The sequence below is a fragment of the Mizuhopecten yessoensis genome, unplaced genomic scaffold (assembly GCF_002113885.1).
Source record: "Mizuhopecten yessoensis strain PY_sf001 unplaced genomic scaffold, ASM211388v2 scaffold7065, whole genome shotgun sequence".
NCBI lineage: Eukaryota > Metazoa > Mollusca > Bivalvia > Pectinida > Pectinidae > Mizuhopecten > Mizuhopecten yessoensis.
The window spans coordinates 189,055-206,439 of record NW_018406863.1 but is presented as its reverse complement, the minus strand read 5'-3'; the positions used below and the strand labels follow the sequence as shown (position 1 = coordinate 206,439).

Genomic DNA, 17,385 nt, shown 5'->3' with positions numbered 1-17,385 from the left:
GGGGGGTGATGATGACAATGTTTGTTAGAGGTTGCTGATGGAACAATTTTCAATCAATTTTCTGAAAACCAAATGTTTAAATAATTAATTTGTATTATTTCCTCATAAATGACGCAGTTATTTGTGTTATTTAACATATTTTATATAACAGTGCTATAAATACCCCTGTACGTCCTGGTCAAGGTCAAAACAAGATCACATGACAGTTGTACGCTTCACTACGTCATTTTCAGCTGTGCCTGGGGTTAGACGGACGTAATTTAAAAAGTCTAGATAGGTATAAGACAGGTTTTGAAACATGGCAACCATGAGGGGATCAGCCAGACTCTTTAGAACCGTTCGCCCAGCCTTTTCACAAGGTAAGTAGGTCTATGGAGGAGACAGCGCTAGGCGGTTCCTGTCCAACCCCGACCGATACACAGCTGATACACATAACGGCAGCCATTGTATACACATGTGTGTTATTATATGGGACACCGGCTGTCGGTTTTATGTGTTAGTCTGTTTATTTTAATAGATATTGCAGTATTTAAAACTAGGACACATGTTTATGAATAACAAGCTTTAGTGCGTTGCTTGTAAAGCTAACTGTCTTTTGCCAGAATAGCAGAATAATGTGACTGTCATGCTTGGTCGGGACGCCAGGATGACCTCTGACCCGGGTAGAAGCACTGATAAACAAGCCTGGAACGTTCGTCTGCTCTATATTCTGAGCAGCTAATGTCTAGTTCAAGTGATGTTTGTTTGATATAATAAGCCGTATACATGATATGATATCAATGTGATAGTTACTGTTCGTTAAATAATATATGTAATATGGTAGGCCAACGTATACCTACACATTTGTAATTACTGGTACATAGTATCACGGGCTAAGGTAATCTAATTCCGTGATTACATACACTATACATGTGATAGACCAGCACCTGGCTTTTAACGTATTTACCGACCATGAATACCAGTAAGATAAATGACCGAGTTAGGCTCGCATTCCTAATTTAAGTGATATGCGGCCAAGTTATACAGGCTATAACCTCTATTCAAACATACTCTGCCTTGTAAACGCCAAATCATACCGGATGTGGATCTGCACACGTGTAAAAAAACACCCTATTCAAGTCTTAACAAGATAAGAGACATTGAAACAGTGGGATATCAGGCTATGTCTGTAAAGCACTGTTTACATAGGAGTGGTTGTTTAAAACATGAATCTATCCTAAATAAGAGAACTCTACATCTAAAAGGAAAGTAAATGTATGATAAAATTACAGCATGTATGGATACAGGTGATAAGATGGGAATACAGGTGAGAAGATGGGGATACAGGTACGAAGATATTGAAAGGGATACAGTTGAGATGATATGGATACAGGTGATATTAAAGGGATAAGGTGAAATGAAAGGGATACAGGTGAGATGACCTGGATACATGCTAGATGATAGGGTTACAGGTAAGATGACAGGGATATATACTATATTATAGAGATACATGTGAGATCATAGGGATTCATGTTAGATGACAGGGATACAGGTGAGATGATAGCGATACAGGTGAAATGAAAGAAATACAGGTGATATGATATAGATACAAGTGAGATGATAGGGATACAGTTGAGATGATAGAGATACAGGTGAGACGACAGGGGTACAGGTGAGATGATAGAGATACAGGTGAGACGACAGGGATACATGCTTGAATAAAGGGATACAGGTGAGATGACAGGGATACAGGTGAGACGATAGGGATACAGGTGAGATGACGGGGATACAGGTAAGATGACAGGTACAGGTGAGATGACGGGGATACAGGTAAGGTGACAGGGATACAGATGCGATGATAGGGATACAGGTAAGATGACAGGGATACAGATGCGATGATAGGGATACAGGTAAGATGATTAGGAATGCATTTTTTTGAGATGTCACTCTGTGTCAGAGTAACAAGTGACTTGGCAGTGGGAAATACGATTTGAAAGATTAAGTTAAGATTGCGGAGGTACAGTAGTGTTACATGGACAGATGTGGTGACAGAGGTCAGATATGACTTGCATGTGACTGACATGATGATGTCAGTAGTTCAGGAGATACTAGGAAAGGTGCATATGCATAACAGTTATCAAAGGTTACAGGTGAAAATGTAAAATGACAGGTAAACATTTACACGTGATTACAGGAGAGCTAACAGGGGTAATAACGAATTCGATAAGAAGGTATATGTGAGGTGGTGGGAGTTACAGATGATTGTATTGTGTTGTTTTACGACCTATCCACAATTCAAAGGGTTATACAATAGTGCTGTTATGATCATATGTTGAACAAAACAAATTTTTGGGGTACGTCTAGTTGCCACCTGTTCCTCAAATCACCCGTCGTATCTTTTTAATAATAAATTATGTACATGTGCATATATATATGTGAGTTGACTTTTGTATCTGAAAACCGAACACGTTTCCCGGTGGTACCTCATCAAACAGCAATATATATCAACCCCCAATAAAAGCTTTGGTCACAGTCGTGGACATAATTATGCTTGTGATGTCCGATAGTACATTTAAATGTACCGCGTGTCATGTATATTCGAGTGACCGTGACATTAAACAATATGCCCGTCTTGACTAAACGCTCCAAGGGACCTGATAATTTGTTACAGCTATATTTGAACCTAAACTAAGATGTTCAGAGTAGTTTAACACGTTTTAGAGGTTAAGATGTAAAATTACTCTGAACGCCTTAGTTTAGGTCCAAACATACATGTAGTTGTACAAATTCCCAGGTCCCCGTGGGGACGCTTTGTGACACAACGTGTCTGTCTTGTTGTCCGTCAGTTAATGATGACTTGTCGAGATCCCACTTCTTAAAACGAGGTAACGTTTTGAAAAACCTTCCTAAATAAATATACGGAGACAATAGTACAAGACTACATAAAGAAAGTCAATTCACTATACAAAGTACGATGGTCGTTTTGAACATTTCAAGGACCGACGTTATTTTTGTCTATATCTGTCCCAGGAGTGAGAAAATACAGTCAGCCTGGAATCAAATATCGGGGCCTTAGGACCGTAGACGTCCGCCCTGATTAATTAAGCATCGTGATCGCCGACAATCGACCCATTCCGGTTCCATTAAAACACCCCTCCTTTTGTAAGTATTTGCCCGCGAAGACAACACTATTCAACACCAACGTTTGGGTGTATCGTTGCCAGGCGCACATGTATTACTTGATATAGCCTGAAATGAGGGTTGATTCCTGGCACCACGTAACAGGAGAGGAAAATCATAAAGCCAGACCGGGATTCGAACGAGGGACCTACGAACTCTAGACGGACGCTGTAAGCAATTGAGCTACCTGGGTGCCAGTGATCGACTAAGTCAAATTCCATTTCATATCAATTACATAAAACTCAGACTAATTCTCAAAAGTACTTTCTCCCACCTTTAACAAGGATTAAGGCATTGTATTAGAACTGTGACGTCATACGTATACGATCTCTGGACGTCGAATTCGTCATATTCACAGGACACGTAAGACGGATGTCGTACTGATTAAATAATTAATTGATTGAACTGGTGAAATGCATAAAAAAAGGAAACGAAGCACGTAAAATAAGTTAACCTTTCATGACTGACGTTTAGTGGCGTACCATGACTGAGGTTTAGTGGAGTACCATGACTGAGGTTTAGTGGAGTACCATGACTGACGTTTAGTGGAGTACCATGACTTAGGTTTAGTGGAGTACCATGACTGGCGTTTAGTGGAGTACCATGACTGACGTTTAGTGGCGTACCATGACTTAGGTTTAGTGGAGTACCATGACTGAGGTTTAGTGGAGTACCATGACTTGCGTTTAGTGGAGTACCATGACTTAGGTTTAGTGGAGTATCATGACTGAGGTTTAGTGGAGTACCATGACTGAGGTTTAGTGGAGTACCATGACTGAGGTTTAGTGGAGTACCATGACTGAGGTTTAGTGGCGTACCATGACTGAGGTTTAGTGGAGTACCATGACTGAGGTTTAGTGGAGTACCATGACTGAGGTTTAGTGGAGTACCATGACTGAGGTTTAGTGGAGTACCATGACTGAGGTTTAGTGGAGTACCATGACTGAGGTTTAGTGGAGTACCATGACTGAGGTTTAGTGGAGTACCATGACTGAGGTTTAGTGGAGTACCATGACTGAGGTTTAGTGGAGTACCATGACTGAGGTTTAGTGGAGTACCATGACTGAGGTTTAGTGGAGTACCATGACTGAGGTTTAGTGGAGTACCATGACTGAGGTTTAGTGGAGTACCATGACTGAGGTTTAGTGGAGTACCATGACTGAGGTTTAGTGGAGTACCATGACTGAGGTTTAGTGGAGTACCATGACTGAGGTTTAGTGGAGTACCATGACTGAGGTTTAGTGGAGTACCATGACTGAGGTTTAGTGGAGTACCATGACTGAGGTTTAGTGGAGTACCATGACTGAGGTTTAGTGGAGTACCATGACTGAGGTTTAGTGGAGTACCATGACTGAGGTTTAGTGGAGTACCATGACTGACGTTTAGTGGAGTACCATGACTTCGGTTTAGTGGCGTACCATGACTGACGTTTAGTGGAGTACCATGACTGACGTTTAGTGGAGTACCATGACTGAGGTTTAGTGGAGTACCATGACTGAGGTTTAGTGGTGTACCATGACTGAGGTTTAGTGGAGTACCATGACTGAGGTTTAGTAGATTACCATGACTGACGTTTAGTGGCGTACTAGATTGCACGTATATATGTTCATTGATGTACATGTATAATGGCGATACTAAAGTTTGCCAGTTCATGTATAGCGGTGATACATGTACTCATATGTAACATGCCTTTTTATGAAATGACCTTGATATGTATATATATATAAATATACATCTATGTTACAACACTTATGGAACAAGTGTTGCATTTATCATACTGATTCATCGATATAAAGGATTGATTTGCTTCTATCATTTATGATGACACGCAGCACAGTTCACACAGAACAAATCGAATGTTTGAACCGCAACGGAACTGTATTGCATATCTTAACGTTTAATAGCTTGGCTGTTAATTTATAACCATATATGTGCCTGGTATATTTTATCTGAAGAATGTACGGCAGACTTGGTTAATTAGACATCAATGTACAACGGCGAGACTACTCGTACATGGACTTGAACATGTATGTGTTCATTAATTAATTTAACAATGTAATATGATTCCAGTCGGTAGATCGTCCCTTTGCATGAAATTGGTCCGTATTGCATATTAAGAACTTGCAAATTGTTACAAATTCGTTACATTTGCGCGTGCTGTTTGTTATTTCTTTATTCGGGTAGTAAATAATGTAGTATTTAGACGTATAATTTATTTTTGATACTGTGCGGGTCGATCACAGGTGATCACTTAAGTGATACGGTAGTACGTCAGGTGTTCAGATCTGCAGGTTCTAGTGTATCTATATGCATGTTCTCTCCACTCACAGGTCAACGTCGTTTGGCGAGTACCGGAAGTGGAGCAGGCGCAAAGTCATGGCGCCCCCTGGTGCTAGGCGCAATGACGGCGGGAGTAGGTGCTTTCGGGGCGTACAAGTACGTATGGGATGACAGGAAAGACATGATCAAGGACCTACAGTCCCTAGCGCCTCAGCCAGTACATGCTGCTAACGCCCCAGAGGCCCAGCCCTCGGTGAGATCATATTGTTTATAAAGCTACTGCTTATGTTGTACCTTTATATTTTCGAAGAAACGTCATACGTTACAGTGACCTATTTCAATGTCAATTAAAAACAATATCTCTGACTTCGAAAATAGTTTATTGTATTGTTGTGTAGAATAGTGCAAAGTGTATCGAATTCTTTTTATGTCCGAAATATTATTGAAAAGACAAACACTTAATTAAAAAAATCAAAAAATAAGGATAAATGCGTTAGTTTTATATTGTTTTCCATATCCATGATTATCATTAGGCAGCTATTTGTAGTATTTGCATCATTAAACACAGACTAATATAATGATTCACAGTTTCTTGTTATAAATGTAGTATTGTCTGTATGTACCCTAGTATTGAGTGCATTTCCTTCTGTTACGACTGACTGTAAGTAAGAGTTTAACCATAAACACTTTCTCTACGTAACCGTTTTCTACATACAGTAGTGACATAATGTACATATCCGTATTTCTTTAAGCCTTATAGGGAGTAGTTAACAATTATATGTAAACTAGCACAGTAGATAACTGAGTTTTGTGTGCAACAGGTATGGTCAGGTGGGAAGAACAACGCCCTGTACCTCTGGATCCACCTAAAACCCACCGCCAACACCAAGGAGGTAGCCAAGGTAGCCGCGAAACTACAGAAGTTTGTAGACCAAGTCGTTGATCCCAAGATGAAGGACGAAGATGATGAGGTTCTGGCCGGTGTTGGATTCGGACCAAACTTTTACAAACAGGTAATGTTACAGGTATCATTTCTTGAATATCATGATACATTTGTAACTTCTTCAAATTCATTAGAATGCTTTCGTGTTACTACTTTATGGACTACATTTCTTGTACAATTGTCATGAAAGTTTACAAGCATGTCCATGTGGTAAAAATAAATAGAAGTTTACTTATCGGGTTGTCAGGAAACTTCACAAACATATTTACAATCACCTCTCTTGATTGACTTTTAGGGGCTCTAATTAGGAGACATTTGTGAATCCAAATTAAAAATGCTGCCCAATTGTAACACTTTGAGACCGTCTTTTTTTTTTTACCTGAAATGGTCGATGACGTGAAACGTCGAAGAGAAAACGCTCACAAAACCCCCCCACCCAAACAACCGAAAGCTAACTGAATGTTTGCAAACCATCATACGGTAATCACAATGGCTGTGCTTGACCAAGCAAACAACTAGTGGAGGTCGAACTGTATGCCATTAGCACATATCACCCCAATCTGCTCAGTTTCATTGGACTATCTGAAAATATGGTCAGAAATATCCCATTTAAATAAGTAAATATAACAGCACATTCATCCATGTTGTTTTTTCTTTGGTCCACCGAAGTCCACTTCAATACGGGTTTGTAAGCGTAGCGCTGATTGGATGAAGCATATTATGGAATGATTATTTCTACGAAACACCAATGCCTGTTACTTTGATGACTTAAATGAACTTTTCATCATCTCAAAGTTTTTTGTTGGAAAACGACCATTACATCTGTAAAGAACGGCTGTACTGTACTTTCTGCTGTTGACAAAGGTCATGTCCCACTTTATACAGTGAGCTTAAATGTAATACAATGCAAATAGATACTTCACGATAGATCACGGTGGTATTGTTGTTCTGTTACCAGGGTATTCTTGTTTTAATCAAAAATACATGTTATATATTTAGATATATTCAAGATTTACAATCAATAGAATTAACACATACATTAATCAATACAATTGAGAGGAATTCGCAGGAGCTGCCCTATCAGGCGCAAACTACTATACAATATATATATATTGTACATGTGATGAATGAATCGCAATACTCTTCGTTTTGTAGATGTTTCTATAGCACTGATGACTTATGCTGGTACTTAGTCCGAGTTTCCTCTGACACCAAACTCGGGCTAGCTGGTACTAAGCTCATATCCAAGCAAATATAACCATATGTTGTTCAAATAAAGAAATATTGCCCAAGAGTATATGTGATGTATTGCATATATCGTTGGACTGTTTCAGACTGGAGGAAGTGTAAAGCAAGACTATACATTCGCCCACAGGAAGGGTTCTTTGGGAGATATGCCAAGCTCAGGTACGGCTATATTACCAGGGAAAGTCGTAAGACAATTGTAGAATGTCAATCATACAATGTTACTGAAAGATCGTCGGCCAATTTGACCAATGTGGTATCTCCTTGATATTTCTTTATTTTTTAAAATACATTGTATGTGACGTTCCTTGTTTAAACTTAGTGTAGTGAAGTTATTTTGACTGATTGACATCTATCTAACTACTAGGTAGGTACTGTGTGCTGTCTTGAGTAACATGCAGGTGCTGATGAGTTTATTGGAACACCTGCTGACCTGTAAAACAACATATATGTAGACTTCATGGATACATTTTGAAAGGATTATTAAACACTACTTGGAAATCATTGCCTTGTTCTGGTAATCAAATATGAGTTTAGAATCTCGAACTGGTCTACGTAGAGATTACTTGACATGTTGGTGACCATGCTGACAACGTTGTCAGCCACGGTTACTTTAGGATAAAGTAGGTTAACAATTCGATTGTGTTGTCCAAGTCGCACTTCGGTAGAACGGTAGAACAGAATTTGTTTTACTCGGCTACAAAAGCCTTTCAAGGATTTGAATTATTTTTGATATACGAAAAATGCTGCCTGTGCCAATTTGCGATGCTTTCTACAAAATAACATAGTTTGATAAGGACCGATTCTCACTTCAATCTATAGATACATGTAACGTCTGTATACAAGAGCTGTGCAACTTTTCGAACGTTGTGCAACAGACGACCATAAGTCAAGGATAGAACAAATATCCGAGTTATGATACTCTATTCTGTGCATTTGTTCTAGATTCTCACCTCGTTGAACCCATTATAATTAGATAAAATTGGAAAAAAATCTATAAAAAGACCGCGGAGTAGTGCAACAAAGAAGTTCCATGAGAAAAGTGGAATATTTGTTATTTCTAACACCATGAACCACCAAACGAAAACGTTTACAAAAAATAATACCGATGTTTGAACTTGTTGGAAGAACACTCCCAGGGAGTATTGGAACTTTCCATGTATGACCAGGGATCGTTTTGTGGGAGTGTAGAAACGTAGACTCGAGTTGATATTAAGCCCAGTTAAGATTGTGACATTTGACATTTTTCCTTTAGGCGGTGACGTGTTTTTCCACGCAAAGTGTAACACTCAGAGCAAACTTTTCGAGCTAGCCCAATTGCTGATGAAGAACATGCCCGCCGGAAGTGTTGACCAGGCCGAGGACATCTACAGCTTTGTCTTTAAGAACGGTCGTGACATGTCTGGTTTCATCGACGGTAAGACACGTACATGTACCTATATAAACACAATAGTTTTATTTTAGTTCGAGTATAGACTGTTATTTACGGTATTTTCCATACAAAGTAACAAACTGGAGATTATTTGAACGTTGATCAGCATAATGTACAGGCAATGCCACTTTACCATACCTCTTATACTAATTTTAATAAACACTTATTTTGTGCCTGTACTTAAAACGATATTTTTGGAATGTTTTTGAAAGAAAAATTATCATTGAAGTCATTTTTCCAAATAAGCATTGAAAAAAACATTGTATTATTATATGGGCAAATTAGTTGAAACTAACAGGGAACAGAACACTTTACAAAACACAACAGATTTTAAGTAAAGTTGTCGAACATTCGTAAATAATTTCACGAAAGTGACCATACACGGCAATTATCAGGAAGCATGTTTTTGTTTGCCTTATACAGGAACAGAGAACCCGGCTGATGACGAATCTCGCCAAGCTGTGGCAGTGGAGCCCAGCACTGGAGGCAGTTATGTGGTAGGTATACCAGTCTCATCATCTAGAGTTGTGTTGTACGTATAATCAGTTTTACCTAGATTTTCGTGGTAGGTATATCAGTTTCATTTAGAGTTGCGTTGTGGGTATAATCAGTTTCACCTATATACTAAGAGGTCAGATGTTGATTTGCTAATTTGGACGAAATGTCTTGATATTATTCTGACAGCTGACTTTAATAACTCGGTTCATTGTAGTTTCATAACTTGTTTTCAGCGGTAAAGAATCTAGACACAGGTCATTTTGAACTGTTTGCTTGACAAACCAGATCTTTTTCGAAAGCTGGCAAAATAATTTTCAATCATTGTTTGTGTTAAAAACAAACTTAGGGTATGCCAGTGTATCACCTATGCTCTAAAGTGAAACAAGTAAACTATAAGCACTTATACAAATTGAAAAGAGATGGAACAAATTGCTCACTGGACAGGTAAGTTTCGAAAGCTAGATTTTTATCTTCATCAGTGTGTTTTCTTCGTCAGTGTTTTAGCAAACATATAAATCATAGATGAAATACATTTCAAATATAGTTGCCTTTGTAAACTGATTGCAGATAAAATGATGTGAGACGCCATTAGCTATCTTAAAACGCAAGCTTTGTCTTTTTAGATAACACAGAAATGGATCCATGACTTTAAGGTGATTGACTCAGAGAAAGGTAAGTGTGTCCACAATAAAATATGTTTAAACTAAACAAAGACAGTCGTATAATATGTTGTTACAAATGTATAACAAGCAGCACACTTTTAGGTAAATTTACAAATGTAAGATGTCCAACTTACCCTTCAATAAGTATATGATATCAAGGTTAGTATATATATGATATTCACATTACACAAATTATCAATTATGGACGTAAGATGAGATGAATTTGTGGTTATACGAACCTGAGAAAGCGACTTCACATTTCATATAAGAATACAAGATATCTACCTTAAATATCTACCACTATTTACAGAAAAGACCACGGAAGCATGGGTAGGCAGGACCAGGGCAGACAGTATGGAGCTCAGCCGGAAGTCTATCACTTCACACGTGGCCAGAATGACAGGAGGTAGGTTGATATTAGTTGCTCAATATAGCTAAAAGGGGTTCAATAAGGAATTTATTTTCTACCGAACTTTGATGACCGTGCAAGTCTTTTTCCTCGGCCGATAAAGATTATGAACTCGTGATACATATATTTAAAGACATTTTGTGTATGTTTTGCTAAACTAATGCTTTGAAATATGTTTATTAATTTGGGCAACTGTCAATTAACATGATAATCTCACAGAAATAATATTGTTGCTACCATAGGAAACGCATATAACCAGAAGAAAAAGTTCGAGATGGTCCGACAGTCAATGCCGTTCGGAACAGTAACGGGCGAGGCTGGTCTTTTTTTCATTGGATATTGTGCGTCCCCAGACAATTTGAATTTTATGGTTGATCGTATGGTCGGAGCTGGAGGTGATGGTCACAGTGATGACATCATGAGGCTAACACGGAATTCGAAAGGAACATACTGGTACTTCCCGGGGGCTGCTGAACTCCAGAAGCTGAGCAACTAAGCATTTCTTCTGTCATTGGTTATCGAACTTGTCTTCTAATGGTATGGAGGTTATTGGAACAGGAACAACTTAATGAGCAGACGTGTTGAGGAGAAGGTTGAGGAGAAATAGAGTGATAAGGTTATACGAACATCCCTTCCACTCATATAGCTGTTACGTATTACGAAAAAAAGTGCCAGAAATCAAGGCGATGGAGTGATTTTCAAGACGTGACCAAAACGTATCCGAGTGCCGGTTATAAAAAACTGCTTTAACCCGTCACCCTAACATCAAGAACAAACTTTTATTGTATACATTTCTCATACTGTATGGTTTTTTCTTTATTATGTTTGCATTCAATGGAAGCCGTTACAGGTAAAACAGCATTTATGACAAGCGTTTATGTGAGGTGAATGTTGGTATTGATTTCATTGTTTATTAATATATATTTGTAAAAAAAATAAATAAATAAAAATCTGAAAGAAGATTTTCTTCATAGTAGTATGATTACAATTCATCAAAAGAATACTGCACCTGAACAACTGCTAGGTGGTTTTCTTCTGAATAGTGCATTTAAACCTTATTTTTGCAAAGTCAATCTTTAATACAATTTAAAGTATTTGAGTAACTGCTGTGTGTTTTGTTTTTATTGTATATAAATTACAAGTCAAGTATAAGAACTATATAAATGTAATCCCTTTTCGGTGTTTGGATTATGTTAATTGTAGTTATTTCCATCTAAAAGCTTATAAACATCCTTATATCTTCACGTAACAGATCCAAATTTAATGAATTTACCGTGAAATTGAGACGTCCTGTGTATACTGGGTTATTGTAGTTCAGTTGACCCAGCTAGAATGTAACATACCATCTCGAGTCCCCCGCCCCCTCTCAAAAATAGTAATTATAATTGAACAATAAAACTTACCATCATGGAGGCAAGCTGTTCCGACATTGCTCGAGTTATTTCCCTTTGATGCAGCGTACAATGTAAACAGGTATTGCCTTAGGTATAATTTCACTAAGTCCTGCTACAAATATATCCATAAACATGTAGGATGCTTCTTTCGATGCATTTTTCAGAATTACAGTCGTTCAAAAATTGTGTAGTATTTGGAAATAAAAATGCGCAACAAAAAATATATTCAAGGGGTCGAAGTGGGGACCTTTACCCACTTCCAACCCGACACTTGACCATCGTTGCTACTAAAATCATTAAGTTGTACTGCACATTATACAAATGAAGGAAATGGCAGTAGGTTTGAGCCAGGAACAGCCTTTCTCATACTTCTTTATCCACTATATTTGAGTCACGAACTTGTGTTTTCATGTGTGACTCTCCCTCATTTTGAATCCCAATACGTCTCTTAGCAATGGGACTCGCCCACATTTTAAGATTCCAATATATCTCTAAACAACGGAACTCGCCCACATTTCCACTGTATTTAAAAACATTCTCGAATGACGTTAGTATAATCAGGAACTGATGAACCATTTCAGAGCTAACATACTTTGTTGAACATATTGCCATAACCGAACTTTTATATTGAAAAAAAAACATGCTTGGAAAGCATGGTGTAGAGTATTATTCAGATTACGCTTAGGGAAATAATCTGAACTAAAAATATTTAGTGTTATGTATCACAATACTTGATTATATAATGTAAGTGTTATATAAAGATGGTAAAATTATACATATAAAACATGATTTTTTTTTCTGTGATTCTCCGTCGCCAAAATTGTCAACGGGAGGTAACTCGTGTGTTTCCATTCCGTTATTAGTACATCCTGCCAGAGAATAACAGCGATACAAAAATCTTAATAAGAGGCGTAATGTATAAGATATGACGTTTTTATATATGACGAGTGGTGTAACCATACGAAACGTGAAACCCGTCGCTAATTTCAAGATAAATCAAAGTTCGTTTCGTATCTCAAACCAAGTTTGTATTTTTGCAGAAACGGTTATGTGAACCAATCCAAAAACAGCTAAGCCGATGAGATGAATGATAAAACAATATCAAACTGATTAAACAAAAATCATGTTCATTATATGATATTTAGAACCAGGACACTACATTCGTTTTTACATATACGATTATTTGATATTGATATTAGAAAGACTTGGAATACATGATAAACTTAGTCTAAATTATCAAGTTCTAAGCTTGCTTTCTATTCCACACACGTTTCAGCTATAAATAAAGTGAAGTTAGCCCTCGCTGTAGTTAACAATTTTTTATTGCGTTCTTCAAATATTCTATAAAAAGCTTACAGATAAAACCATCCTCCCACCCTTTTGGTGTTTGCTTTCATTCTGTACAACCTTATCCAATATTGTATTGTGACAACTCTGAATTCAAAAAGGCCCTTTATTACAAGTATACAAATATTCATAAACAGGTTCGTGTTACTTTATTATTTTTAGTAAGTATATATATATTTTTTTGCATTAAGAATTGCCACATTGCATATATCATGCATATAGCATCGGTTGTTGTAGATATCTAAATATATGGAAATACTAGTTGGAAGCTCGTCCACATTACATCACTCATGCCTAGCCAGACGTACGGACGGAATGGAGTTAACGACGATAGAAATCTCCAATGATCGTTCTCGCGTATCCCGATTTGTAGTGAAAGAGCCCCACTGTTCTGCGGGATTCCCAAGTTTGCCTTTGAAAGGTGTCAACCTGACATGAAATACGCCCAGTATACCACATTGAAGACCACAAACGAAACGGGATATACGAATTTCACAACACGCTCCAGTCTTTTGTAACCTACAATAGTACACGACTTCCCTTTAGAATTGTTCATCTCTTCTTCCACCTAAAACATAAATCATTATATATTTAGCACTTCGATATAAGTCGTAATGTCATGTTTATAGCTATGGTTACGTCTAATTTCGTCGACATACCTAAGTTAATTGTATGTATGATATTTAATGGTTTACCGTTAAATATCATATTTCACGAGTATGACAGAATACCAACAATTTTCACGGGTGCCATATATATTCCGCCACAGGAGTGAAATTTATATAGAATTCAACAGCGAAGCCATTAAATTTCTTATTTATTACATATATATATATATAAAAAAAAACAACCGAGAAGGTTACTGCATCGAAAAGTGCGGGATTATCAGCGTCATCATTAAAACATACTCTAAAGACATCACGTTTCGCGTTATTTTGAAAAGGCTCCCAATTGCAATTCTATATTTATATTCTATTGTATTGTTAGGTTTCCTTACAAAATTGCTTTCAGTTGCGTAGTTAGTTAAATACCATGTACAAGTGGTAAATGAAGACTGATATCCAGAGAGACTATAGAAACTATAGCCGAAGAGTCGAAGAGCAGGGACGAGATGTTTTGGAATGGAATTGTAAATTAAACGCATATTTACTCGATAGAAATTATCACTTGGGCTTTCGGTGTATGTTACATACGTTAACAATGTCAGTTAAGGCGATAACAATTACTAAACACTCGTTGAACGCTATATTGCGTTCATCACACCAATGACATTAACCTTATCAACAAAAACGTCTTACATTCATTATAGCGGTCTTCTGAGCTCGTCTTTGACAGGTGCTGTCTAGGTAATGCGCCGTAATGAACGTCACTAGGGCCCAGACTGTGTATAACAGACAGACTATCATCCACGCGTCCACCGCCAAAATGCTTCCGTCATCGTCAGAAACCACCATCAATCCAACGGTCTGAGTCATGAGTGACAGCACACAAACGACGCTCAGCCCCGTACGTGCTGGTACCTGGCGGACATCTATCCATAAACTTATCCAGGACAGAAATACAACAATGGCGCTCGGAAGATAAATGCGGGTCAGGTACACATCAAAATTTCTCTCCAGAGACAAGCTCAGCTCAATGCAAGGTTGTTCATCTGAAATGTATTTCACTTTTATATATTTGTTATTTGTGGTTAATGGATTAACACATACGTAGTTGTATCTAAATCTTACTTATCAAATACGGCCTTTCCAGCGAAGCTTGTGTAGTCCTGTACGTTCATTTGTATTCCCATTACCAATCTATAACCAAAGGTATCCTTCCTTACACTCGCTTTTTTCAAAAGTGGGATCAAGATTCATTGCGAAACCTTCACTCGATCTTCTGCAGTTATTTTCTTCGTAAATGGTTTCATTATAATTATAAAACACGTATTCTGCTTTCAGGAATTTTAAATAATATTTTCCTTTTTATATCCCGTAAAATGAAGAAATATTTGGCAAATATAGATTTTTGTCGAGTTTAAGTTTTATAACAAGACGTATAAATCAAAGTGCCGAGAGCACTCAGGGATGCTGTGTATGAAGGATTTAAATAATGGAATAAAGGAGTTGGTATATGAGTTCAGAATGGCAGTAAATAATAAAGAACATGTTGTTGAGTAAGGGTCATAATAGCCCATCCCTTAATCAGAATTTTCTATAAAAATATATATAAAAACCAGAGTAGTGCTAAAACAATTTAGGTCCCTTGCTGGCTACCATTAGCAGTATAAAAAATGACCTTGACCCAAAAGCCCTGAAATTGAAACTTGTCTGATATTATAATCCTTAATTAGTTTTTCAAATCGATGGAAATCATTCAGGGAATGAAGCTGCTACAGTGCAGGCATTAATCTTTTAAAAAATAGTAACAGTGACCTTGACCAGACAACCCTGCAAACCGAAATTGTCCCGTAAGATACTGGGAAAGTTTACGATTAAATAAACACATTTTGTTGTTATCATGATTAATTATACAAAAAATGAAAACAAGATCGTATTATTTCCAGTGCGTGTAATCATGCAAGTCCCTTGTGTATCTCTCCTTCTCTCGATATTGTAACGAAGGTTACAGACCTATGTAATTAGTCAGTTTCTAGTTAGTGTGAATAATATGTATATACGGTTTTAATTTTTGATGTTCAATATGCTACTTGTATTATACTAATTGGGCCATTTTCTAGAGACTGTATATCGGGAAACTATCTACAAACTCGTTAGACACAGATGCTGTCGCATTGGGAAGCTATCTATAAACTCGTTAGGAACAGCAGCTGAGGTAGCAGAGTACAGTAGAAATGGCCTGATCCTTAAAATAAAGGGCATGTCTCAGATAAACATGGATAGTGGATTCCTCCTGCACAACACACCTACACATATATATATATTTATAAACTAAATTTTGAATAATCTTTTTTTAGAAGAATGATTTTTGTTTTTCAAAAAGTGTTTTCCCCAGATTTGGGACTTGTGAAAATCATGGTTAAAACATCAAAAAACACCAAAAAAAAAAAAAAAAAAAGATTTTCAACCAAAATTTTGACCCACGCAAGGAATATTTTTTTTCTTAAACCCTGCCTTGAATTAAATATCACATACTCGTTAACAGAAATACTCACGTTTTAGCATAGGTCGTTCAACTGGATATTCACAATATTTACACATGTGCTGAGTACAAAAATAGACTACATGAAAAGCTAGCCTTTGTTGTGTAGACACAGATTTGTAAATGGCCAAAAATGTAGTCTCAAACCAAATTCGAATTTTTAAATATGAAGCCCACATAGTCCACTTCATCATGTATATGCCAATTTTAGTGCTGATTAAAAAAAATGTTACATGTAATATTACAGGGGTTATTCATTGTACAAAAATATCACCGTTGGCCACCGTACGCTACTGTACACTGCTACCTGACGGCTACTTTAGTATACGTTAGCATTCTCTTTCACTTGGAGACTTTCCATTGAAACAAAGAAAACACGAAGCCTACTTTATCAAGGACAGTTATCAAACAGTCGTTCAACAAGTCGCGAGCATGAAACTACGCAATAATGGACAAGAAGAGAAAATTCTTACACACACACTTAATAATATTGGAATACGAGGAGTAGTAATTTGAGTCAAACATAGTTCGGAACTTTCACTGATTAAAACTCCCACTGTTAAAGATCTTTATATATTTTTTTGATTTTTTTGTCTTATACAGATATATTTAACCATATTATAGAATTGATCATTTCATGAAATACTGAACACATTATCTAAAGGTGTTTCGCGGAAGGAGATAAAGTGCTTTCTTTTGATTTTGTGAAGAATTATTCGGTCCAAAAAAGCGTATTAATTCGAGATTGATATAGTTCATGATGCTCACTGAAAAAACTAGCCTTTTCGCAAAATTTTAACATATTTTCTTTGATTTATTGATCGTTTTCATATGTATTTCATCATTTTATAGCATTAATGATACCATGAAAT

The 17,385-nt window shown here is 37.1% G+C and overlaps 2 protein-coding genes across 3 annotated transcripts in view; one reads left to right on the top strand and one right to left on the bottom strand.

Moving 5' to 3' along the window:
• Positions 1-205: 205 nt before the first annotated feature.
• Positions 206-11,731, top strand: LOC110453031 (probable deferrochelatase/peroxidase YfeX). Its single transcript, XM_021501846.1, has 9 exons — positions 206-359; positions 5,490-5,692; positions 6,261-6,452; positions 7,717-7,789; positions 8,883-9,044; positions 9,483-9,556; positions 10,181-10,229; positions 10,530-10,625; positions 10,871-11,731. The coding sequence occupies exons 1-9, from the start codon at positions 299-301 to the stop codon at positions 11,122-11,124; spliced, it is 1,164 nt and encodes a 387-aa protein (XP_021357521.1). The 5' UTR covers positions 206-298; the 3' UTR covers positions 11,125-11,731.
• The window catches only part of LOC110453032 (glycine receptor subunit alpha-1-like), a 21,158-nt gene continuing 15,193 nt past the window's right edge, over positions 11,421-17,385 (bottom strand). For both annotated transcript variants that reach the window (XM_021501848.1, XM_021501847.1), the window contains exons 7-8: positions 14,668-15,020; positions 11,421-13,937 (exon numbers count right to left, since the gene is read on the bottom strand). In XM_021501848.1, coding sequence (XP_021357523.1) covers positions 13,794-13,937; positions 14,668-15,020 — 497 coding nt within the window. In that variant the 3' untranslated portion in view covers positions 11,421-13,793. The remainder of the gene's footprint in view (positions 13,938-14,667; positions 15,021-17,385) is intronic.